This window comes from Apus apus, chromosome 12 (genome assembly GCF_020740795.1).
Source record: "Apus apus isolate bApuApu2 chromosome 12, bApuApu2.pri.cur, whole genome shotgun sequence".
Taxonomy (NCBI): Eukaryota; Metazoa; Chordata; class Aves; order Apodiformes; family Apodidae; genus Apus; species Apus apus.
The window spans coordinates 12,210,263-12,226,283 of record NC_067293.1 but is presented as its reverse complement, the minus strand read 5'-3'; the positions used below and the strand labels follow the sequence as shown (position 1 = coordinate 12,226,283).

At 43.3% G+C, this 16,021-nt stretch overlaps 1 protein-coding gene across 2 annotated transcripts in view; it reads left to right on the top strand.

Annotated features, from left to right (window-relative positions):
• The first annotated feature begins 3,614 nt into the window (after positions 1-3,614).
• The window catches only part of DCX (doublecortin), a 63,223-nt gene continuing 50,816 nt past the window's right edge, over positions 3,615-16,021 (top strand). For both annotated transcript variants that reach the window (XM_051630485.1, XM_051630484.1), the window contains exons 1-2: positions 3,615-4,000; positions 12,662-13,002. In XM_051630485.1, coding sequence (XP_051486445.1) covers positions 3,637-4,000; positions 12,662-13,002 — 705 coding nt within the window. In that variant the 5' untranslated portion in view covers positions 3,615-3,636. The remainder of the gene's footprint in view (positions 4,001-12,661; positions 13,003-16,021) is intronic.

Sequence of the window (16,021 nt, the reverse complement as noted above, 5' to 3'; positions counted from 1 at the left end):
AAGTCTAAACTCTAGCTTCCTGGAGGGAAGATGATTCACCTGGGCTATAGAAACCTTATCCTTCAGTCAGGACTAAATACCATGTCTCTTACTGGAGTAATTCTGCTTTTAAAATTAATTGTCCATGCTCCAAAAAGCTTCTGGCAGTGTCCTTAGCAGCCATGTCTATATAGACATGCTTTGTCTTCTCACCAGGGGGTATGGTCTCAAATGTGGAAAGAAGAAACAAGCCATCTGTTAATACTGTTTGAGACCATTTGCTGTTCTCAGAAGTCTCTATACAAGTCAAACTTGGGAGGTGAATATAAGTTGTTTTACGATTCCACAGACTGCATGGGTTTGCATCATTCTGCCAGGTTACCCTGGGATAGTATCTAGATCCTTAGACACTGTTCAAGTCTTCCACTGCTCCAGCAAAGCTCTGTGCATGACTGAAGACTGAATTTGGTTTCCTTTACCCTTGTGGTAGTGGTACTGTACCTAGCACATGCATAATGATTTGTATCTTTAAGTGCTAAAACTAGTACTAAATTTATATTTACAGTAGTACTGTGGTACAGGGAAGAATGGCTAATTCTGGACAGATGAAGCTCATGGTGATGAATGGCCAGTTATTATGTGATTTGGAATGGGATCTAAATGTGAAGGAGACAGCTTAAATTCCCACCTTAACTCATGCATCTGTGTCCAGACATCTACTGAAATATTCCCTGGAGAGCACAGAGCCTGCTCTTCCCTCAAGTGCTAATTCCTGAGTCAGGAGAGCAGATCTGTGGTCTCCTCTGTAGTCATCCCACCACTCACATAAGGGAGCAGCCAACAACTTTGGCAGAGGGTGCACAGGAGCCTTTGAATAAAAGAATGGTTTCAGGGAATAAAACTTCTTACAAATGTTGTGTGAAAGTTCAAGGCAAACCAAGATGAGCTTTAGTGTTTGTGTCAGTGTTACCTGGACTGTTATGTATGTGCCAGACAAAGCTGGAATAAATAACTTTCTGTGTAAATGTGATAATGCTGTGATGTGTCAAAATGACAATCTGATGTTTTCATTCAAAACAGACAGCATTGCTAGGAAAAAATTACAGATAGGAAGACCCTTCCATTTCCCAATACCATGTTTTTCTAAAATAGAGATGGGACCAGCATGAGTGGGGTTAGTGATGCTGATCCTCTAGCTGCAGGATAGAAATCTCCAGCCAGAAAGCAGGTGAAAGATTTTGCTGTCAAAGTGGATCATCCCAGTACAATTTTGAAACAGCTGAGTCCTACTGCAGTGGAAATGGAAAATAAGCTTCTCTTAGTTTGGGATATGAGCCAGGTTGAGTCTGTTGGGTTAAGCTTGTGTTGAATGACTCCATCCTGAAGCCCTTGGGGATTTGAATGGACTGGGATTCAGAGCTCTGGCTTTGGCTTGTGTCCAAGGTTAACAGAGAAAAATTATTCAGGGGCACCACATGCAGAACCACCAAGTGAATTCACCCTTTCTGCTTGTCAGTGTAAACCATGACTGCTGTGTAAATCCAGTAAAGGAGCAGGACTGTGCCCAGTTCCACTAGTCAAATTTTTTTCTTAGTTGCTTTCCTAACACACAGGAGTCTTGTGCCAGCATTGTAAGGCACTGTAGGGCTGTACCTATTACCCCATACTGGTAATCCTGTAATATTGGTGCATCAGTGCAATTATGCTGGTTTGTTTATTTTCAGTGGGGGGCAGAGGCTTTCTTGGTGAAGCTAGACCCAAGGGGAAATTTGCATTCTTCAAAACATCACCCTAAAACCTGCCCCTTTATACTTGTTTATCCATATGATAACATCTACAGAGCTGGCATGACACTCCCTTTTTCCTCAAATACACAGACGGCTGCAAGCAGATGACTGATAATGAGAGTAAAAACCACTGAGGCAAAGTTACTGCGAAGGGATCGAACAAGGCACTAGGACCTAGGAGGCGTCTCATCCACCCTGGCAGGAATTTCTTGCTTGGAGCTCAGACAACAAAGGCAGAGTGAGCCTGGTTTTCTTTCTCTCAGCATCTCCACCCTGCACGCTGAAAACCGGTAAGTAGAGATTTTTTTTTAGTGACTTGCATGCAGAAAAGTAACAGATGTTAAACAGAAAGGAGGAATCTTTCTCTTAGTATCTTGCAGCATCTGCAGTTCATTTTGAAATCAAAACCCCCTGCATCCTCTGATTCATTCCCGAAGTTGCTTGGATGTTTCATTGTTTGCTGCATGACACCGGACTGAATCTATCACAACTGGCATTGTGGGGAAAATGTTTCTAACTCAGGGTTTCTGTGCAGATTGCTGCATTGTCATCTGCTTTATTGCAGACTGGGGACAATGATTTTTCTTGCACAGGTCACATTGACATTGTAAAATCCAGGGATGGAGCTTAGTTCTGGCAAATGTAAGGGGTGGGGAAGTGATAGCAACAGCTTTTCTGAGGTTTGTACCCGGCTGCCAAATCCTGGTGTAAATCTCCTTTCTGCCCTTTGTAAGCATGTAAGGAACATATGTGAGTTGTGTGTTCCTGGTTATGCTGGAGGAGTGGAAGGGTCTTTCTATTGCAGGGTGGGGGAGTTTCTTCTCCTTTTGTGTTGGGGTTTGGTGGGGGAGGAATATTGTTCTTTAGCATAAACTAGAGAGTGTGCAGAAATTCCTGCTTGCTGGGTGTCAGCTCAAGCCTCTGTTTTTCTGCGCTAGTTGCTGGTGCTGGGAACCCCCTGTGCTTAGAACAATGAAAGGTGAGCGAGCCTGGGTGGTGTGTCCCCTGGGCAGGGGCACTTCCAGCAATTAAATCACTTCAATCTGGAAAGAGGGGGGGTGTGTGCGCATGAAAATAGTCCCTTTATTTTCTCCTCCTTGTTAAACGGTAGCAGAAATGCACTTCAGAGGGAGACTCAGGCTGAAAAAAGCCTATCGAAGCCTCAATTCAATGACAGATTTTTCTTTCCAGTCATTTCTTCCTAGAGATGTAGGCTGGTCTTGGGAATTGATTGATGGCTTAGGAGGGGGCTGCAGATAGGGGGAAGGGTGGGCTGGATCTCATTGCTAACCCTTATTGAGCAGGCTGTCACAAAGAAACTGCTTATTCCCCTGTGACCATTCTTTCATAAATGCCAGTTTATTCTAATGTTAAACATTCAGATGCTGTGGTTCCTTCTGTGATTTGATGGATTGGAGGGCTGACTTACTGGGATCTCCTTGTTTTCTGTTGCCAAAGGAAACCTCACAGTGCTCAGAGGTTTAATTCATTGCCAGCTGGTGTTTGGATGAGTTTTTTGGGGCTGAGTTGTGATTGCTGTGTATCCCTTTGGCCCCAAGTCCCAATTTACTGAACTTTGAAAACTCCCAGGTGCAGATAACTCTCTGGAAATGTTCCCTACCCCTAGCAGTTGAATCCCTTTTGAAATGCTGGAACCCCTCCTACCCTCTGTGCCCGCAATCAATACAAATCTGGGTCAGGGGAGGGAGTGCTTCCCAAATACATCTGTCCTGCTCCAGGCACAGCTTTTGCATTTGTGTAGTTTTCCTCTGTGCATTGTGGCTCTGCTTGGCTCTCATCTAGCCCTTCACGTTCCTTCTCTCCCTGTCTCCTTCCTGCTCAGCTTCACATCTTTAGGTTTCACCAAACTATGGAACTTGATTTTGGACACTTTGACGAAAGAGACAAGGCGTCCAGAAACATGCGAGGCTCACGTATGAACGGGTTGCCCAGCCCCACTCACAGTGCTCACTGTAGCTTCTACAGAACCAGGACCTTACAGGCACTAAGTAATGAGAAGAAAGCCAAGAAGGTGCGTTTCTATCGCAACGGGGACCGCTACTTCAAGGGGATTGTATATGCTGTCTCCTCTGACCGCTTCCGAAGTTTTGATGCTCTCCTGGCTGACCTGACCCGATCCCTGTCTGACAACATTAATCTGCCTCAGGGAGTCCGTTACATTTACACCATCGATGGCTCGCGGAAGATCGGGAGCATGGATGAGCTGGAGGAAGGTAATTAGCATCGCTGTCTGGTGCAGTGAGGAGGCGGGGTAGGAAGGGGGCTGGACCGCTTGGGTTTGCTCTTAAGGTCACATTTCTTCAGGGCGCGGGGATGCTCCTGCACCTCGGCGCTGCCCCTGCCCCTTCGCCCTCCCCTCCAGAGGGCAGCGGGAGAAGGTGGCAGTGCGGGGGCTGACAGCCCTGGGGGTGTCCCCCAGCACACTCGCTGGGGTGCAGATGTGGAGCCAGAGGGGTGGGTCTTATCCTTGGCTAGACATGGCGGTGTCCATCGCTCGGGGGGCTGTCTGAGGGCGTCTCCACGTCTGTCCGGGCTGGGGGGTGGTCCCAGATGGGTGCAGGGGGTGGCTGGGGAGTGATGTGGGTTTTCCACTGGGCTGGATGGGTATGAATGGAAAAGCGGGGGGTGCTCAAGGACTCCTGCAGTGAGCGTGTAGTGCGGGTGGGAGGGATTTTATGCTCTGTGCATGGGGGTGTTTTAGGGGTTTGTACACCGTGTATGATAGGGGTGTGGTCAGGGCTCTGCGGGGACTTGAGTGTGCATGGAGCAGGGTGTTGGGGTGCACAGTGTGTGTGTGTGTGTGGGGGGCCTAGGGGTATTTACAGTGTTGGGAGAGTGTAGAGGGGTGTGGTGGGAGTTCATGCAGTGTGTTTAAGGGGGGTGGTTAGTTAACAAGGTGTGTGTATGGAGAAGGGTGTTTTGGAGGGTTGCACTTGTTGGAATCTGGGGTTTTCTACGTGTGTGTGGAGGAAGGTATAAGGAGGGTTAATTGCAGAGGTGTTTGGGCTCCCTAAGGGGGGTTCATGGATAGGGTGTGTATTGGGGTTTGTGCTTGGGGTGTGTGAGGAGAGTTGCTGGGCTGTGTGTGTAAGGGGGAGTGCTGGAGTGTTCTTGCATAGCAATGTATGTGCAGAGGGCATTGGGAGTTCTAGTGCTGTCTGGATATGGTTCAGGCAGGATCTGCATAAGAGGGAAGTGTATTGACTGTTAGGTGGAGGGGGGTGTGTGTGAAAGGGGGTGTATTTGGGGGGTGTTTTTAAAGGGAATGTGTGGTGGGGGTTCCTGTGGTAGATCTGAGGGGTGTGTGGGAAGGCATCCCCTGCCTTGCAGGTCTGTGTGCAGGGGATACTCGGGGCAGGTCTGAGCATACCCCTGTATCTAGGAGGGTGTTAGTGTACCTGTTCTGATGAGTGCCACTTGGTCTGTGGGATGAAGGAAGAGTCAAAAATCAATCCTTCTGTCCAGGGGGGGTAGCCTGTGGGGGCAAATTTGTTCCTGTAGAGTTCAACTGCAGCCTTGTCTGTGCCTGGGGAGCTGTCTCTGCAGCAGTGGGCTGTTACCATGGGTGCTGCCTTTCTCAGGGACTGCCAGGGGAACCCCCAGGATGAAACTGCTATATGGCCAGTTCTGCCTCCTTGCCTAAGGCAGAGCTGTTGGCAAGCTCTGCTGGTGGCATAGCCTAAGTGGGGTGCACAGAGGACACCCACAGACACCCTGCTTTTCTCTTCCCTGAGCAATTCAGGTATTCCATTCTTTGTTTGAATCTGGTATATCCTGATTGCTCTGTTTCAAGGGGGAAGCTGCTCTTCCCTGTTCCTTGTTTTCCTCCAAGCAGATGACCTGGCTGATCTAGTGACTACAAAAAATCCACAAGGCTTCTGCCTTTAATAAAAGACAATGGATGTGAGTGTGTGAGCCACTGAACTGCAGGGGTAGCCTCAGCAGTGAGTCATTGTGTGACCTTGACTAAAGGATTTCTCTCTAGAATTCCTTATCTGTCAAGTGGGATACTCATTTCCCCAAAATACTCTGTAAGGACAAACACACAGAATAAATATTGGTTTCCATAGAGGAGCTTTCCTGGGGATAAATTGCTACCTTTCAGAGAGATGATGCAGCCCTAGTGGAGTTATTCTCAGCCCAGCTACAGCTGTCAAATGGAGGTGTGGCCTCCCTTAATTTTAGAGATTCTGCCATGTTTCATTCTCTTAATATGGCCACAGGCTTTATCTAATGGCAGCTCTCAGTCCTGCTTATCTTTGGTTTTATGTAAATCTTCAGGAATAACTACACAGGAGAAAACGCAGTTCTTTATTCACCTTTTATACTCTTCCTGCTTTTTGTCAGGGAAGTTAAGAAGCCTTTAGTTGTTACACCTGCTTTACACTAGGTTTTGCTGCAGATAAAGAGGATACCTCATTCTTTAAAATATTTTTTACTTGTTAAGGTAGAGGAAGGAGATGCTGGCATTTGGCTTCTTGCTTTGTTCTGCCAAAATGGTATCTGGAAACATGATGGGAAGAAGTGGCACTAAGTGGCTGTGTCCTCAGCAGAGCATCAGCTAAGAAAATATGATCTAAGCAGAGTGAAAACAAAGGAATCCAGTGTCTGAAACTGCAAAAGGAGATCTGCATGCTGCTATTGAGAGTTTAATGATAATCCTGTATTTCTAGGGATGACTTACACATCTGTTGTAAAAAAGCAATCTCAGAAAGACATTACTTTTGATTTCTAGTATCACGGTTGGAACCAACCTTATGGTAAATTATGCTTTTAGCTTGGGTGTTTGTATAACTGTCTACTAGGTACATGCATGGAAAAACAGAATTTCAGAATAATTGCACTGTGACATACAAGAAGCATATATACACAAACAGTATGTTTGCCCTATAATTTAGCTTTCTGGTTGGAGACTGAGGGTAACTAAGCCAGTTCCTGTTGCTATTATGTGACTAATTTATTACTGGTAATTTCTAGTAAAAATTGGAACCTAAGAAAAGAAGCCATCAGAGACTCATCTCAGTAGTTTAACTGCAAAAGATGGTGAATTACTGGTATTTCCCATGTTCTAAGCACTTGATTACTTCTGCATGATTTCAAAATGTGCTTACATGGTGCAGACTGAATGTACTTCTGGAGGGTTAAAGAGTGATTTTGCACAATTGTAACATCCTTGAGATAGACATTTCAGGTGAACAAAAACACTTGGTGTGCTATGAATTAAATGGAACTTGGAAATAACCCCTTTAGTCTCCACATCCAGAATCACTAGTCTTTGCTTCCCTGGCATTCAGGGAATTCTTTTAAGGTTCTGGATCAATATTTTACTTCCCAGTCTGTCCAAGATGAAACAAGTGAAGTCTGTCTTATTCTTAGATCACATCTCCCTGGCTGCCAGTTGGGATGTGCATCTGGGTCCTTTCCTGTACTGAGTTCAAATGCTTCACATTTTGGAAGCGCACCAGGACTCTGTCACACAGGTGCTTTTTGCTGCCTGCTGAGTTCTTCCTCATCAGTCACTGGCTACTCTTTCCATTCTGCCTTCTGTACCAGGGAGCTGTTCATCCATGTCTTCCAATGACCTTTTTTCAAAATCCACCTGTCTGAATTTTTTCTCCCTCCTTTCACTCATAATGGCCATGTTCCATCACTGTAGTAATTGTCTTAATCTTGACTCTCTATTTTCAGCATTTAGTTTTAATGTATTTGTAGATAATGTACATGCTGCTGTTTAGTGCTGTAGTCATCTTTAATATATAAATTGGTTTAATACAGCATCTTATTACTGCACTGTTGCAGTTGATCCTGACAACAGGTAAACTGCTGACAGCATCTCTCACTAGTGTAATATCTTGGCTGAGTCAGGAGTGGATATTGGGCCCACGTGCTACTATCATGGCTGTTCTAGTCAATAAATGAATTTTTTGGAAAAGTACCAGGTGATCCTCATTCCCTTTCATATAGTAATTGGTTATAGTGTCCCTGGCTTTAGAAAGTCAATATATGAAGCTGCTTTTATGGACTATTGGTGAGTCACTTGCATCAGTCACTTCTATGCCTTGTGCTGAGAGAACTTGAATGTGAAAGATACCAAAAAAAGTCACATGCCATCTTTTCCAGCCTTGCTCAAGCTGATAGAGCAGCTCATATTGTCATCCAAGTTTCTCCTAAGATCTAGTTGCCTTTGACATCTGGACAGAGGGTCTTGTTCCTTGGTTTGTTTTGAGTCTCTGTTCTTGTATTCCTGCTGTGGCAAATTCTGCCTGCCTCTCAGCTCTGATTGCTCTTTTCTTTGAATGGAGGGCTGGCTAAAGGTGGAAACTGATGTTATGCATTGATTTCAGCAGCAAAGATGAGTTAAGAAATGCTGTTCTTGGCCACACATTCCAAACTCAGGTTGCAACTTGCTGTCCTCATTATCCCACAAATGAGCTGCTTTTGGAACAGAAGATTTTTATAGTCCTCTCCATCATTTTCCTGCATGGACTAGATGAGATCAGTAAAGGCAGATATGCAGACATAGATTAACACTAGAACTTGAGAGACACAACACCTAGTTGAAGCTGTAGAGCTCTTCCCTTCTGAGCTCCTGGTATGCTCAGGCTTTAGAGCAGGGCACAGCTCCCCTTGTGTTATGGCCAGAGGGCCCATCTGAGGGTGGGTTTATGCCCTTGTTCTGTGCTGGGCTACTTGTCTGAAATTTGTTCTTGCATCAGATTAAACATTAGAAAAAAAGCTGAATAGGATTTTGTCTTGTCCAGTGGGGTTTCACTGCAAATGTTCTTGGGCTGTGTGAGATATTCCAGAAAGTGTTTCCAAGCTTTTTGTATCCTGTCAAGCTCTGGGAAATATTTTCCAAAATCTTATCCAGGAGTGTTTAAAGCAATTGTAAGAGGGACTCCACCCTGGAGCTGTACTGGTGTGTGCTGGGACTTGAGGTGTTTCTAGGGAGTCTATTGAAATCTCCACCCAATGTGTGTGTGTTCAAGTTTGCATGGAAAAACTGAAATTTATGGAGTCCAAGAATGTGGTCTTGGTAACCTGTGGCATTGTTTTCTATGGCTGTTGTCTTGATAGTATTCCTGGCCTGTATTAGAAATAGTGTGACCAGCAGAAGTAGACAGGTGATTGTCCCCCTGTACTCAGCACTGGTGAGGCCACACCTGGAGTATTGCATCCAGTTTTGGGCACCTCAATTCAAGAGAGATATTGAGGTGCTGGAGCAAGTACAGAGGAGGGCAACAAAGCTGTTGAAGGGCCTAGAGAATAAATCTTATGAAGAATGCTTGAAGGAGCTGGGAATATTTAGCTTGAGAAAGAGGAGGCTGAGGGAAGACCTCATCAGTCTCTACAACTACCTGAAAGGTCATTGTAGTGAGGTTTGTGCTGGTCTCTTTTCACAGGTCACTAGCAACAGAACAAGAAGGAATGGCTTCAAGCTTCAACAGGGTAGGTTTAGACTGGACATTAGGAAAAGTTTCTTCACAGAAAGTGGTTAGACACTGGAATAGGCTGCCCAGGGAGGTGGTTGAGTCACCATCCCTGAATGTGTTTAAGGGTCGCTTTGATGTGGTGTTGGTGGAGATGGTTTAGGGGAGAACTTTGTAGAGTAGGGACGATGGTTGGACTGGGTGATCCCAAGGGTCTTTTCCAACCTGAATAGTTCTATGATTCTATGACAGCTTGGCTAAATGCATCCAGTATAACAACTTATCCATGTGGTTCTGATTTATTTGCTTGCTTGTCCTGGCTGTCACACTAGGACTGGTGTGTCCCAATAAATTTTTTATGGGCATTGTGTGGTTTTGAAGGCAATTTGGTAATCAAGCATTTCTTTCACTTTCTCAAGAGAACAAGAGGTGCTTCTCTTTTATGGGATAGCTTCCTGTGGAAGAGCTGAAGAAAGCTCTTCCAAAGTTCATTTTGCCATGGTGGAGTAGGTCTTGAGGCAAAGGAATGTTCTTAATGCATGAAGTAGCAAGAATTTAATTCATTTGAAACAAAAGGCCTGCTTTAGCATGATAGGTAATGAACTGTGCAAGGTGTTAAGTCTGCTTAATTGAAGTCACAGTAAATCCCATGACACATGAAAGCTGAGTACAGTAGCACAATCTCAACTTTGTGACAGCAGAGCTAACAACCAAAATAATGGACTGCAGCCCACAGAGACAGTTTTTGGAATAACTGTTAGCAGGAACACTTTCAAAATGGCGTCAATCCAGCTTTCCTGATTTCTCTTGTAAGACTTCTGCCCACAGTTCATTATACTTGAAAACTTGCTAGTGCATGCTGAGAAAGGGGAACTTTTTTTGAATGCAGGGCCTGTTTTTAGTATTGTCAGAAGGAACTGCTGTAAGAGGGTTGAAGGATTAGTGCTCATCTTGAGCTTAGTGTTTCTCCAAGAAACATTCTCTAAGGCAAACCTTATCTTTGCTAGGATCATCCCTTCCTTAGGAGCTGCATAATCACCTTGTGCTCCTGTCAAATTGGTAGCACAGTAGCATCTAATGTACTTGTAGCCAGAGTAATTGTGTGATACAAACTGTGGCTTCAAATGGCAAATATGCTGATCATGACTTAAGGGCAGAGGTCTACAGTCAGTCCATCCATTGCTAAGGGCAGGATGGAAGGAATAAATAAATGCCTTGGCTGGTTTGGTGGCACTATAGAAATTGTGACACCTCTGGAGCACAGTGGCAGGGTGACAAGTGCCCATTATCCCACAGGGTATTGGCTTCACAGCGCAGAGCGGGCACCTTACACTGACCTGGAACTGCACAGAAAATGCTGTCCTTGTCAGCACTGGTTTCATGCCTATGGTGGGGTGTCCAGCTGCAGATTGGATCTTGTCAGGGTGATGTTTCTCATTCCGACCCCCACTGCCTCTTCAGGGCTGCTGTTTGGGGATTTTTTCAAGTAATGACAGGGCTGTTCATCATACCTTCTCATGGCTTATAATGGGCTCTCTGCACATCTACACAGCTGCACGCTGTCTAAAGAAGTGTGCCTGAAAGTATTTGTGCACAGATTTTTATGCTTAGGCCTGGGGAGCAATATACTTCTGAAGTTATTTCTTTTGCTTTTGACAAACTCTTATCCACTTTCTCCCTTTCCCTTCTGTTAGGCTGTGCACATCTTCTGCAACCATGCAGCTTCTCTCAGTTCTATTTCTTTGACTGACACACTTGTATACCTTGACTTCTCCTTGTAGGCTTACCATAGATGTAGCAGAGAAACCAAGCAACCACTCCTCTTTCCATAGTAGCTCTGTTGCCCATACAATTTCTCTGTTGTGATCTTCTGGCCACAGTATGCATGTCCAAAGCTGGAAAGTTCACAGGTCTTCAGTTCATGCATGCCTAATCCTGCTACCAGCTCATAGTAAGGTTTGGGTAAAACTCAACTGTGGGAAGTGAAACAGCATGTGTTGCTGGCTGGCAAATGGTACAGGCATGTGCCTCACTGAGGAGCTTGGATAATTTTGCTATAATTTGATGGCCATAAACTGAGTTTGGGAAGACATCAGTTGAAGGGATTTTTTGATTAAGTTAAAGCTTCAGGTTACATATTTAGGTCAGAAGAAGGAAAGACGTTTCTCTTTCCTGGTGCCATACTGCCATACCTGCAGAAATGATGCTGAGAAAAGCTGCTGTTCTAAACTGCTATTCTGAAGTGTCACTCTAAGCAAATTTCTGTCCAGTTTTAGAATTCAATAAAAGATTTACTAGGGTTTGGGTTAAATGAAAGGAAGTGAGAACGGGCAGATTACATTTTCCACTTGTGACTGTGAGTATAAATTGAAAGGTCAGTGTATATATGTATATGCACAACTACCTAATAGCACATTTGTGGGAAAAAAAGCCTGGGAGGAGACCGTTGCCCTCGTGCCACCGTTGCCCTCAGCATATGCTGTTGTAAGCACTAGACAGCTATGGTGACCACTGAAGAATTTCAAAGGATTCAGCTGAAACTAAGGGTTAGAGTACTCTATCAAACACACTTCTGCTTATTTTAAAACATAGAACTTATTAATGGAAAATATGTTCCAACACTTCACATGCTCTTAAACCCTTAGATAGGATACTGTAAATTACAGATGAAGCTTGAAACTAATTTTGGATGGGATAGGGCAGGGCCTTTTTGTGAATTATTAACAAGACAATGTCACTCTTTTCTACCATTTCTAAACTTGGATTGAATGTATTTTTGGTTAGTAGCTGCCAAAAAAAAGCAAGCATTGGTATTTGATGTAGTGTTTTATCTCAGCTGCCATTAGTTCTGTCCTCTAATAAACCACTGACAATATAGGAAAGAGTATTTGTTATGCCTGCTAGATTTATCAAAGCTGCTTTTGGTACAAACTGCTCAGCACCAGATTTTCACTATTTTTCAGGCATGACACAAAAGGTACTTTGTGGATGAATGTTGATATCCTCTTGGCAAGGGATGACAGACTGAAGTAGTAGCAAGTCTGTGAAGATGGAGAGAAAGCTGGCAAATTTACAGAATAATTTGTATGATTAAATGAGTTTTGTGTTGAGGAGCTTTTAGACAGCTTAGTTTCATCTTCAGGTACATAAACACCTTTATAATTCTCAACCTTTTTTAACCCCTGGTTCATGTGACAGAGTGGCATTAGGTCTTTGTTGATGCAACCTGTGGCTGACTTGCTTACTTTGGAGAAATACTAGTTATATTTTATATAAATATAAAATTAAAATAAGACAATGCTTTAATAAGCTGTTACAGAAGTGCTAATGAGAACAATTATTAATGATTGACATGACTAATTGGGGAAATGTATAGTGCCTATTTTTTCAGCAGTCTTATGGTAATAACTGTAAAATTAGACTGGTGTTCATTTCTTTCAAAAGGGGAGAGTTATGTCTGCTCATCTGATAACTTCTTCAAGAAGGTGGAATACACCAAGAATGTCAATCCCAACTGGTCTGTCAATGTGAAGACATCTGCCAACCAGAAAGCACCTCAGTCCCTGGCCAGCAGCAACAGTGCCCAGGCAAAGGAGAACAAAGATTTTGTGCGTCCCAAGCTGGTAACGATCATTCGCAGCGGGGTGAAGCCCCGGAAGGCAGTTCGTGTGCTCCTGAACAAGAAGACTGCCCATTCATTTGAGCAAGTTCTCACTGATATCACTGAAGCTATAAAGCTGGAGACAGGAGTGGTCAAAAAGCTGTATACCTTGGATGGAAAACAGGTAGGAGACTTTACAGTTATGTCTTTTTTTTTCATTATCTTGAGGCTTTGCTGACTCAAAAATTTTTGAAGCCTAAAATTAACCTGAGATGATCACTGCCATCTGTTATCTTAGAAGTCAGACTTCTCATGCCAGTGGTTAAGTTACTAAATTTTCACTGATATTAATATCAAGAATGTAGCCAACAGTCTGAGCAAAACAGATGCTCTGTCCTGCACGCCAGCGTGCAGTGCGTGTCTTCCGGACCAGCTAAATAAATAACATGGGGAGTTGGGCTCACAGCCACCAGTTGATTTGGCTCTGAAGTAATTGCAAGAACTCTTAAGCTTTGGATTCATTAAGTGAAAATGTGTTGCTTGATTTTTCCTTGCTTGCTAAGATAAAGTAATTGATCCAAGCATGCTCTTCTGTCTAGCTCAGTGATTAGCAGGAAAAGCATGGAACTGTTGCATTTTCTTCACTAAATGCACAAAGAAAACATGCAGAAAGGGATTTGAGTCAAATATTTAGTGGGTCATCATAATGTGCTTTATGTCTACATTTTCCTGGAACAGAAAGAAACATCTGTCTCTTGTTAGCAGCTATACAGCAACAAGCCATTTCATATTGTTCTATGAAGATCCTTAAAGGAATGTGGAGAATAACTTTGGGAACTGGGAAGAGCTAGATTCTTCAAGGGAAATTCTGTGTCTTCTGAAACTGAGGGATGGTCTAATTTTTGTCACTATTTTTCTTGCTCCAGACTCTGAAGTGAGGAAGCACAGATCTTGAGTAGGGATGGAACACTGGCTATTCTAGGGATCAGTGCTTTTGCTTTAAACTAACTCTTTTCTATCTCTGAGGAAAATTGTTCAAGTACTGGCTCTTGAAATACCATGCCAGCCCTAGGCACTGTGTCCAACTAACATGCAGACTTCACATATTAAAATGTTCATCTTTCTGACCCCAAATATAGGCTTATAAAGTGTATTGCATGGTGCAGGTGCAGTGTCTAGGAGCTGAGAGCAGCATGTCATGCTAACCTGCCTGACATTCTTGCTTTGTCTCAACCTCTGTCTTGCACATCGGTTAGTGGCTGCTTTCTAGATTCAGATACACAAAAATCTCATCTGCTTGTCAAAGCCTTTCTTCCCACTTGTCTCAACACAGCACTACTTCTTCATAAGATGTATAGTTTATATGTGAGTGGTTGAATTTTCAGCTAGACAGATACAGTAGAATACATAGATACAGTGGGATGCTGTAAATAAGCTGCTCTATGGAGGGTGATGTACTGGAAGCCTTGGAAGTGGCTGGGGAGAGGGGAAGGAGAGAGTTAAATGATCCATCCTCACTGAGCAAATAATGCATGGGCATAGGACCATGCATTTTGAATCATAGTAGCTTTAAAAGGGTTTAATAGATGGATCTGTCCCCAAAGCAATTGCCTACTCATGCTGACACAGAGTCCTGTTCCTCTTAGTTTTGAATGTGGATCTTAAGCTGAAACAGTACAATGCTTCAGTTCTTTGAGAACAGCCAGGGTCTTGGAGATGAGATATTGCTTTGAACTATGTGCAGAAATAGGGGTGCCCCATGAACTTCCATCCAAATGTTTCCTTCTCCACCTTTAAGCCAGTTACAGGAGGATGTGGTGATTCCACCTCTGACTGAAGAGCAGGACCAAATCAGCCCACAAATTGAACAGAACTCCTGTCTGGGTGACTGGACCAGCCTGTGAAATTGGGTTAATTCTGAAGTGGGGATCTGGAAAATAAAAAAATAAAAGGCAACCTTGTTTTTCTCATATCAAGCTCTGATAGCTGCACAATGACTGGTACCTTAATTAGGCACTGTTTTGACTCAGGCAACCTGACAACTTCAGCATTGGTTTTTGTTGCAGAAATGTGGTTGCAGTAAAATCTAAGTAAAGATATCACTTGTTATTTTTGGCTTTATAACTCACCATTTTATGCAATGCAATATTTCATTGTGTGTTAGAGGCACCAATGGGAGTTTCACTGTATGGAAATGTACATGCAGTATTGCAATTATAGAAAAGAATGAGATTTTGTGACTTGAAAATAATGGAATGTTTGTTTCTGGCATCACAGTTAAAGGCTCCTGGATAGCAAACCTGGTTCACCAAGGCTTTGTTTTTACTGGAAGTTTTCCTTCCACATTTGTTTTTTAAATCTAAGTTTACTCAAAATGGTCCACCTATGTGTGTTCTTGGTGTTGAAACTAGAGCTGGAAGCTTCAGCTGTGGGTGCAGTGTTTGCTGTTAGGATTTCCATGACATGCTGCTCCATAAAATCTGACCTCTTGACATGACATTAGAGATTTTTGCTTGTCTGATTCTGACATTAGAAAGAGATTCTTGAATGCCTTATTCTGAAAAACAGTACTTCATTTTCAGGAGAAAATATTAATGCAAAAATGCAAGCTGCTCAAAGCTGAAATACTGACAAGAATCCTGACAGTCTGTCTCTTTGACTGTCATCAGAGGCACGATACTCCCTCTGTTGTGAAATGATAAATTTTACGAAAGGAGCATACAAAGGAAAATCATCCTTCTTCAGTCCATGAGCTGTAACTTAATGAGGGGAGATGATTATTTTATTTATAGGCATTTCCCTGGTGCTCATCAGTAATCAACACACCTTAGAAGTACAGACAGTAGTAGCAATGATAGAGTGGTGTGTAAATAATTACATTTCTATGCACTGCAGACCTGCATTTGGAGTGAGAATGCAGTTAATTTGAGAGCTGGAGGGGGTGTGTTTGAATACATGTAACACTCAAAACAACAGTGAGGTTAGGTTTGTTGAAGGAAGTTCTGTTTCTTTTAATGTCTTTGGCTGTTTGTAGAAATACTGCCCTTTTGAATTTGCTAAATTAGCATCTTGTGTTTAAGTGGTTTATTTAACTTGGTCTTGCACATTTCTAATGCCTTGTCTGTCTGTACTGAAGCTCCTTCTTTCCTTAGAGGATCAGCTCTTGATGGACACCCCAGAACTCAAAATGGGTTTCAAGTTGT